Genomic DNA, 10,004 nt, shown 5'->3' on the forward strand with positions numbered 1-10,004 from the left:
GAGCCTTGAAGCAAATACCGAACAACCAGCGCTTGATTTCCACACTACGTTTAATTCTTCAGATTTGCCGATCTTCGGCGTCTGCCGATCTTCTTGCAGGGAGAAATATGAGTCCAATGAATAATTTATTTTTTTAAATAATTTATTGCGACGACGATTTAAAGCAGGGATAATTTAGTAACATATCCATGTTGCTTATTAAAGAATTACTTCCTTTAATCACGGAACGCCAGCACTTAAAAGAAAATACTCTTGGCTAAAGGTACGAGTTGTATCGCAGCCTTGCATCACATCGGTCACCAAAATATGTCACAAGACGAATTGATTAGCCGTAGCACCACATTGATAACTTGTAAAACCACAAAACAGTGTCTACACTGTCAAACCTACATTTTAGCAATACGGCCTGGTCGCTCCTTCGATTAAAAAGAAACCGATTGATTTAATAGAAAAGCATCACAACACCATGGCATAACTTACACAATTTCACATCGTCCATTCGCCCGCCATTTTGCTTGAAACAATGATTTGCATCAGACGAATGGCTCTTGAAGAGTTGCCAAACATCCTAAAATTGAAAATATCGGTACAGAAGTATGACGTTTCGAATTAAATTCGAATATTAGTTCGATATCGACAATTATTACTGTGCATTTTACTGCACTATGGCCAAAACTACCAATGCAATTTAATTCGGGTTAAATTATGTATTCAAGAAGTTTTCATTGATACAATAATTATCATTAACCATGTTGTCATTAAAACATTGTCGGTATTATCGGATTTGAGCTGGGCAACTTAATTCGCCTTCTAAAATCGTTAACCATCAACTTTACAACCGTCCCAAATAGCCAAATTGTTCGAAATCGTACTATGACGCTGTTTACAGGCTGCGTAACTAAAAACCGAACCTTGCGTGACCGTTGTGGTCATTTAAACCGCACGCGGTACTCAATGGGATTACAGGGCTTGTTATTGGTCGCTTAGTGGATCGCGATGAAACTTTGCGGTTTGTTGAGAAGCACGCGGCACTCGATGGAACTTGCAACTGTTGAGGGCTTGTTATTGGTCGCTTAGTGGGTCACCATGGAACTTTGCGGTTTGTTTAGAAGCACACGGTACTCGTTGGAACTTTGTTTACAATATGATAGCTCTACTGTCAAATGACGGCTCCGCAAACGACGCCATCCGTTTCGGGAAGTTGTAAGTGAAAATAAAATGGTTTTAATCCGCGTAAAGCTGTATTAAATTAACGTGCTGGATTCTAATTCGCATCTGATTCATGCGTCTTCATGTACGATTAAGGATGAGGGTCCTTCTTATGTACTCCAGTCATCATATCCTTCCGATCGCGAGGTTATCTGCTCCTGCAACATAGTTCGTAGCGCATACTCCTCTGTGATTAAGGCTCACAAACTACGGCAAAGTTCGTAGCACCCGCCGATTGAAAGTGGAAATAAGTGGCATTCGTTTGTTTTGTGTTATTGTGTAATAAAAAGTCAACGATACATAAAAATATATATACAATTATTTTGCAATAATTTAATAAAAATGCGAAATAACAATTGATACCTAAATAGACAAAACATGAAAAAGGATGTACACGAAAATGTTAACTGTTGTATCTTTCGAATGCTAAGTGAAAGCCGACCAGTCCGTTGCACAGTATGTACGCGAGTGTGCCCTTTATTCTCTCTTCTCCTTTCCCGGCTGACAATATCAGTTGGTGTTTATACCCCGTCGCTCAGTTCTACACAAGGTGTATATATATATATATATATATATATATAACATTAACTTTTTCATTTAGATTGGTATCATTCATATATGCATTTTGTAGGGCGTGGCGTAATAAAACTAAATGGCCGAATTAGTAAAGTAGTTGTTCTGCTGTCTCTGAAAACCCCTAGGTTCGAATCTCAGAAAATGATAATTAATAAATAAGAAAAAAGAAACATAAAGCCATAAATATGAACAGCTCCACCGTGTAGTCGGGCATTCACATTTTTTGACGTTTTGGCCGAGGGCTGCTTAAAGGTTGCTTAAAAGTTCGCGGAACCTTAAAGCTGATTATCTACTGCAAACGACCTATTTAAAAAACGATCTTTGGCGTTGCCAAATTGGCTGCTTAAGCAAATCTGGCTACTTGGGAACACAAAACATACGAATGCCACTTATTACCACTTTCGACAGGCGGGTCCTACGAACTTTGCCGTAGTTTGTGAGCCTTAATCACAGAGAAGTATGCGCTACGAACTATGTTGCAGGAGCAGATAACCTCGCGATCGGAAGGATATGATGACTGGAGTACATAAGAAGGATCCTCATCCTTAGGGCCTGCTCTGGGGAGTTGTCGTATACGACCAACGACAACGACATGTTTTATGGGTGCTCTAGGAGTTGTCGTATACGACAAACTGTCAAAGCATGAAGGACGTCAAACCTAGCAGAAGAACGTCATACATACAAACACAACAAAAAGCGCGCGCGTTCGATTCTTCCTACGCGTACAATTTGTGAGTCGATTTGTTTCCATCAAAGTTGTGCAAAAATAATGATGCACCGTCCGGAAAGCGGAGAATTCAGCGTCCTGTTCGAGCACCTGTTGAGGCAGCCGAATTAGGGTCGAAGGAGGATGTTTTATTATATATTATATCCTTTCTAACATTTATAAAACTGTATGTTTCTCAATACCTTATACCATAATAAAAGTATTTAGACTCACATTGTAGTATAATATATCTTTATTTCAATACCTTGATGTACCATTTCAATGAACCTTGCATGATTGTTAATTGGGTTGTCAAACCCACACACACGCGATTGACATGTGACCTGACAGGGCCGGAAAAGACATGGGGATTCTCATGCAGACTATCGACAGCGACGGTCACGTTACTACAATTGGCGACGAGGATTTTGGATTCGGAAGAACTAAAGGTGATTTCTTATATGAAATTCTTATTTGTTAGTTTTTTTTTTGCAACAGTGAGGAGGCATTTAGAAAAAAAAAATATATTTAAAATTCTGTGTATAAGCCGGAAAACGTGACACATACAACAAAGGAAGTGAGGTTATGAAAGCGTCAGTTTCGGGAACACGCCGATGCTTAAGAATGGCTGTTATAATGTGATAGTGAACTGGATTTTTCATGTAGGGACAGTTAGCTGGAACAGTTCACTGTGGATAGCGAAGTTGTTTGTTGTTCGGTTGGCGTCTCTGGACACCATTTGTCACTTGTAAAAAAGGAAGGACGAATGGTGTAGTTTCGTCAACGCGTTTCCAGTTAAATGGAGAATGGCAGAAACTATGGGAGGTTTTCCCAGAAGAAGTGCGAGGATTGTGTTGGAATCCTCCGGATCTGTACAAATGGATTGGCGGGATAGAGTTCCCCAGAAGAAGCGCGAGGATTGTGTTAGAATCCTCCGGATCTGTACAATGAATCGGCGGAACTAAGGTTTCCCAGAGGAAATGCGAGGATTGTGTTGGAATCCTCCGGATCTGTACAAATGGATTGGCGGAATAGAGTTCCCCAGAAGAAGCGCGAGGATTGTGTTAGAATCCTCCGGATCTGTACAATGAATCGGCGGAACTAAGGTTTCCCAGAGGAAGTGCGAGGATTGTGTTAGAATCCTCCGGGTCTGTAAAACGAATCGGCGGAACTAAGGTTTCCGAGGAAGTGCGAGAATTATAGTAGAATTCTCCACCTGTGTGTAAAAGTGAATTGGTGGAAATAAGGTGTTCTGTTATTTTCCCAGGAAAGGCGAGGGTTGTAGTAGAATCCTCCAGGTGGGCGTAGGTTATTCGAAGGAAATGTACGGGTTTTATTTTCCACTAGTTAAAAAAAAAAAAAAAGAAGAATAACAAGAAGAAAACTGAAGGAGCACGAAGTGGTTGCATTGGTTGGTGGCAAGTTGAAATAAGGTTGATTTTCACATTAGAAATGGCGGTACGGCAATATGAAGCTATTCCTGTAATCAAAATATGAGCTTACTGGGGTTGTTTTTGCTTGTTTTTTTTACTTTGTAGATGCAAGAAATACGACCAGTGCCAGTGTTTCAATGTGATAAAATCGAAGCCGGTAAACTGGCAATCGAATGGAAAGTATGGAAGGAAGCGTTACAATATTACTTTGAGGCTTTTAATGTGACGGATGAAAAGGAAAAAAAGGCAAAACTTCTGCACTTCGGAGGACCGGCATTGCAGCGAGTGTTTAAGAACTTGAACGATCCCGATCATGTTCCTTTGGTGGTGTTGGAGCCGCGGTGGTATGATCAAGCAGTGGAGAAATTGGACCAGTTTTTCGGAGCACAGTATCAAGCCACAACGGAGAGACGGAATCTGCGTAAGATAAGACAAAAACCTGGGGAACGATTTGCGGATTTCATAATTAGATTAAAACAGCAAGTGGATCAATGCGGATTTGATAAGTATAGCACGGAGGTTAGCGCAACACTCCGAGAAATCTATTTGACTGATGCAGTAGTTGAAGGATGTTCTTCAAAGGAAGTTCGTCGCAGAATTTTGTTGAAAGATTTGCCTTTTACGAAAATCGAAGACTTGGGAGTGGCGCAAGAAAACGTGGACCAACAAATAGAGGAAATGTCATCCGGACCACCAACTGAAAAAGTTTTCAAAGTAGAACAAGAATGGAAGAGAGAGAAACCCAGAAGAGAAAATGCAGTGTCGACAGCATCAAGACAGTCAGAAGGCAAGCGAAATGGAAGGGCTTGTTTCAATTGTGGCCGAGAGGGGCACTTTGCTGCGTCTCTTAATTGTCCAGCTCGTGGGAAAGAATGCCGAAACTGCAAGAAATTTGGACATTTCGAACAAATGTGTCGAAAGACGTCTGGAAAAGATTCAAAGAAGCGCCATATCCGGACAATTGAGAAGTCAATTGAAGAGAAACAACCTGAATCGGGCCTGGATACAATCGAAACAAAAGCATATTACGCGTTTTATTCGGGAAATGAAACAAACGTAATAACATGCATGCTGGGTGGAGTCTCATTAGATATGATGGTAGATTCCGGTGCAGACGCTAATTTGATCCCCGGTGAAACGTGGATTAGATTAAAAGCAGAAAAGGCCGTGGTAGTATCATCAAAGAAAGGAAGCTCTAAAATTTTGCGCGCATATGGAAGCCAAAACCCATTAACTATTTTAGGCACTTTTGTTGCGGAGATTGCAGTAGGGGACAAACGAATGCAAGCGGAGTTCTTCGTAGTGGAAGGAGGACAACGTTGTCTACTAGGTGACAAAACGGCTAAACAGTTGGGTGTTTTGAAAGTTGGGATTAACATTAACGACGTACGAGTAGACCCGTTCCCGAAAATGAAAGGCATAACAGCAAAGATTCAGATGGACCCGCAGATCATCCCAGTATATCAGCCGATGCGACGAATTCCGATACCATTAGAGGAAGCGGTTGATCAGAAGATGGATGGATTGCTAAAGCGGGACATAATTGAGATAAAGACAGGACCTACTACATGGGTTTCACCGTTGGTAGTAGTCGGGAAATCAAATGGTGAGCCTCGTTTGTGTATCGACCTGCGAAGAGTCAATGAAGCGGTGCTAAGAGAACATCATCCGATGCCTTCAGTGGACGATTACTTGGCCAAGCTAGGACGTGGGCGACTGTGGAGCAAGCTCGACATCAAGGAAGCATTCCTTCAGATCGAGCTAGACGAGGACTCGCGGGACGTGACAACCTTCATAACTCGACGGGGTTTGTATCGTTTCAAACGTCTGCCATTCGGCTTGGTAACAGCTCCAGAGTTGTTTCAAAAGGCAATGGATGAGACCCTATCCGGCTGCGAAGGAACCGTTTGGTATCTCGATGATGTGCTCGTGGAAGGTCGAAATTTGCAGGAGCACGACGAACGGTTGAATAAGGTAATGTAATTATTTGATTGAAGTTAAATTAATAAATCTGTAGTATGAATTGTTATTTCTCCGTTGTAGGTTTTTAGTCGATTGAAAAACCGGGGAATTCAATTAAATTGGGAGAAATGTCAGTTTCGAGTATTAGAACTAGAATTTTTAGGACACAATCTTGGTCAAATGGGAATTATGCCGGCAAGAAGCAAAATTCAAACGATTTTATCTTTTCGGGAACCACAATGTGAAGCGGAGGTACGCAGTTTCCTAGGGTTGGCGAATTACTTGAATAAGTTTGTGCCTATGCTAGCTACTTTGGATGAACCCTTACGGCGATTGCTACATAAGGATACTAAATTTGAATGGACAACGGAACATACAAGGGCTTTCAATGCTATAAAAGAAGCTATGGGGAAAATTGACAATTTGGGATTTTATCGAGTTGAGGACCGAACTGCAATAATCACCGATGCTAGCCCGCATGGTTTAGGCGCTATTCTTATTCAGTTTGATGAAACTGACAAACATCGGGTTATCAGTTTTGCTTCTAAAGCATTAACTGACACAGAGCAGCGTTATTGTCAGACTGAGAAGGAAGCACTGGGCATTGTTTGGGGCGTGGAGCGTTTCCAATATTATCTACTAGGAAAACGATTCGACATATTCACGGACTGTAAAGCGCTGAGCTTCCTTTTCTCAACAAGATCGAGACCGTGCGCGCGCATAGAAAGGTGGGTTTTGCGTTTGCAAGCCTTTGATTATAGGATTGTATTTATGTCGGGGAAAAACAATGTGGCTGATGCACTTTCTCGTTTACCGGTACAAGAAGCGACACCATTTGACCCATCAGAAGAAATATTTGTTATGGAAGTTGCTACACATGCTGCAAACTCTTCAGCGTTGAGCTGGCTTGACATCCAAGAGGAAACCAAGTTAGATACGGAAATACAAGAAGTATTATCATTATTGACTACCGGAGCAATACAAAAGCTACCGATAGAGTACCGTGTGATTGCCAACGAACTATGTGAATTAGAAGGAGTACTTCTTCGTGGAGATCGAATTGTTGTTCCTGAAGCTCTAAGAATCAATGTTTTAAAAACTGGTCATGACGGACATCCAGGCATTACAATGATGAAAAACCACCTGAGATCTCATGTATGGTGGCCAAAGATGGATGGTCAAGTGGAGCAATTTGTAAAAAACTGCCGCGGTTGTACATTGGTAGGGGCTCCAGCACCCCCGGAACCATTACAGCGAAGTCAACTGCCTGTTTGTCCTTGGCACACAATTGCATTGGATTTCCTTGGGCCGCTACCTGAAGGACAGCATCTTTTGGTAGTAATAGATTGCTACAGCCGTTTTATGGAAGTGTGTGAAATGGATACGACAACTACGAGTGATATCATAAGAGAGCTTTCAATAATGTTTAGTCGATACGGAATCCCGGTTAAAATGAAAGCTGACAACGCGCCCCAACTAAGTGGAGAATGTACTGAGTGGAAAGAGTTTTGCGAGGCAAATGGGATCAAACTCCTGAATACCATTCCGTATTGGCCTCAATCAAATGGAGAGGTAGAACGACAAAACCGTTCAATTTTGAAACGACTGCGCATATCACAAGAACTTGGACGAGATTGGCGACAGGAATTATACCTGTATCTACTAACTTATCATTCAACCAAACATCCTACAACTGGAAAATCTCCAGGGGAATTAATGTTTGGTCGGCGGATTAAAAGTAAATTGCCTACGATATCATCGTTTCAAGAAGACGCGGAAGTAAGAGATAGAGATGTTTTGGTAAAAGAAAAAGGGAAGCAATATACTGATAAACGACGAGGCGCGCAGGAAAGTTCTATCAAAGAAGGAGACCAAGTGTTGGCTAAAAGAATACGAAAAACGAACAAACTTGATACGGAGTTCAGCAACGAAGAATTTATCGTCCGTCGTAAAACAGGTACAGACACCATTATACAATCAAAGGAAACCGGCAAGGAGTATAGAAGAAGCTCAGCACATCTTAAAAAAATAGAAGATGCCCCTGAACCCGAATTAGTAAGAACGGATTCGACTGCCAATAATATTCCCGATTCTATCAACAAACCTATTAAGTTGTTATCGGAACCAGGGTCATCTAAAAGGTTGACACAACCACCTTTAAAGCATCGGGATTATGTATCCCATTATTCAACAATAAGTTAAGTTTAATGTAGGGACGAGTCGGGTAATTAAAGGGATTTCCACACGATAATATCACACTCAATGGGTAGTTTTAAAACACAAATAAAAGTATTTATGGAAAAGGGGGGATTGTAGTATAATATATCTTTATTTCAATACCTTGATGTACCATTTCAATGAACCTTGCATGATTGTTAATTGGGTTGTCAAACCCACACACACGCGATTGACATGTGACCTGACAGGGCCGGAAAAGACATGGGGATTCTCATGCAGACTATCGACAGCGACGGTCACGTTACTACACACATATTATTACCAGTGTTGTATTTATTCCTAACCTTACAATTATAATAACTTATATCGTTATGGTTTAAAAAACGCTGTTTTAGTGCGTTCGATATATGTTTTTCCTAGAGGTTCTCTTTTTCAGATCTAACAAGCAAGAGCACAACCACCAGATTAGCAGCACCAGAACCAACCCGGCTGAAAACGTCGACCTAAATTCCGGTAGAAAAAGCGGCGGCAGTAGAGAAGGGGACTGGACAGGCTGAAAGAGACATATTCGACCCAACAACCTAAAAAAACCTAAAAAGAAACATTGAAATTTAATTACCATTTGATTTGCTGTAGCACGGATCCGTTGGGCACCACAACTTCTTTCGCTTCTGAACCAAACTGATCAACTTTTCAACATTCATGTGTTGCATTTCTGAAAAAAAAAACGATTAAATACATTATGAATACATTACTTTTTATGATGAAGAATACGTACCGTTCGATCGATCCAAAAAAGGTTGCAGAATTATGAATATTCAAATCTGTTGATTTTTTGTTGTTGTTGACGATCCCAGCATGCAAAAGACAGCCGGACGGGCTAACATTGTCGATTTACGCTACAGAGTCGTAGAGTGCACGTGTTTTTAAGGCATTTTACTGCATTTTGGTCAGCAATTTTATCTGATATGACTTTAAGAAGATTTTACCTAATTTTACAAGCACGTTTTATTAACATTCAGACGATTTTTCAACATTTTGCAAGTTTTAGCCCACCTTCGGGGGCATTGCTATTGTTGATGTTGGTACCTTGGGCAGCATATTGGGTGTCACACCTTCATCAAGAAGAAGAAGAAGAAGCTCACGTAAACAACACGAGTGAAGCCGCTGCAGAAACGAACGAGTTTTATCTGCAATTATATAAAATGCAGTTGTTTACATGCAGAAAATAACAATGAGGAGTCTTCTGCATCTTCTACCATAGCGAAAAAAGCGTTATTCGCACATTTATCACCGTCATGTTCGTGCAACCGGTACCACCGTCATGATCATGCTGCCGGCAGAACCAAAGGAATGAAAGAAATGAATGTGCTTTTTTTACCATGATTCAGGCCCATCTTGTACTAGAAGAGGGTCCTTAACCTTTAGATGATCCTTTTACATCGCACAACAGCTCCAGTGCCATCTCACAGTGGTTAAAATGGGTTACAATTTTCTTCACCGCATCCGACCTATGAATGTGCATGTGACATTTTTTGTCGTGAAAGGTAAATTATTATCGCACGTTTGGTTGCAAGCAGAACTCTTGTTACATTATATTTGCCCCTCTGATGTATTCACAATAGTTTACGCTACGATCACACGAAAACAAGACGAGACAAACTCATGACGGTTTGATGACGGTAATGATGATGCTGTTCCACTGGAATCAGTGTCTGAAAATGAATGTTAAATACAGACTATTTATACCGCCATTCAATTCAGGAAATACTTTTCGCTGAGGCCAAGGCTTCAACGAAACCAAAATACATACCGACCTTTTACTCCACCATCAATTTGGTGCATCTAGCGCAAATTCATGACGAAGACATACACCGCAGTGCATATTTCGCTTGACTCCATCATGGGTGCTTTTATAGCCCTATATTAGCCCCCAATTC

General features: G+C 41.0%; 1 protein-coding gene across 1 annotated transcript; it reads left to right on the forward strand.

Moving 5' to 3' along the window:
- Nucleotides 1-5,334: 5,334 nt before the first annotated feature.
- On the forward strand, nt 5,335-5,907 carry LOC128297609 (uncharacterized protein K02A2.6-like). Its single transcript, XM_053033290.1, has one exon. It carries the CDS (start codon nt 5,335-5,337, stop codon nt 5,905-5,907), a length of 573 nt encoding a protein of 190 aa, XP_052889250.1.
- The last annotated feature ends 4,097 nt before the right edge of the window (nt 5,908-10,004 follow it).

This window comes from Anopheles moucheti, chromosome 2, assembly GCF_943734755.1.
Source record: "Anopheles moucheti chromosome 2, idAnoMoucSN_F20_07, whole genome shotgun sequence".
Lineage (NCBI taxonomy): Eukaryota > Metazoa > Arthropoda > Insecta > Diptera > Culicidae > Anopheles > Anopheles moucheti.

Bases quoted from the DNA above. Each gene is read 5' to 3' on its own strand.
- LOC128297609 (XM_053033290.1), top strand. From the start codon at position 5,335: ATGAAAGGCATAACAGCAAAGATTCAGATGGACCCGCAGATCATCCCA.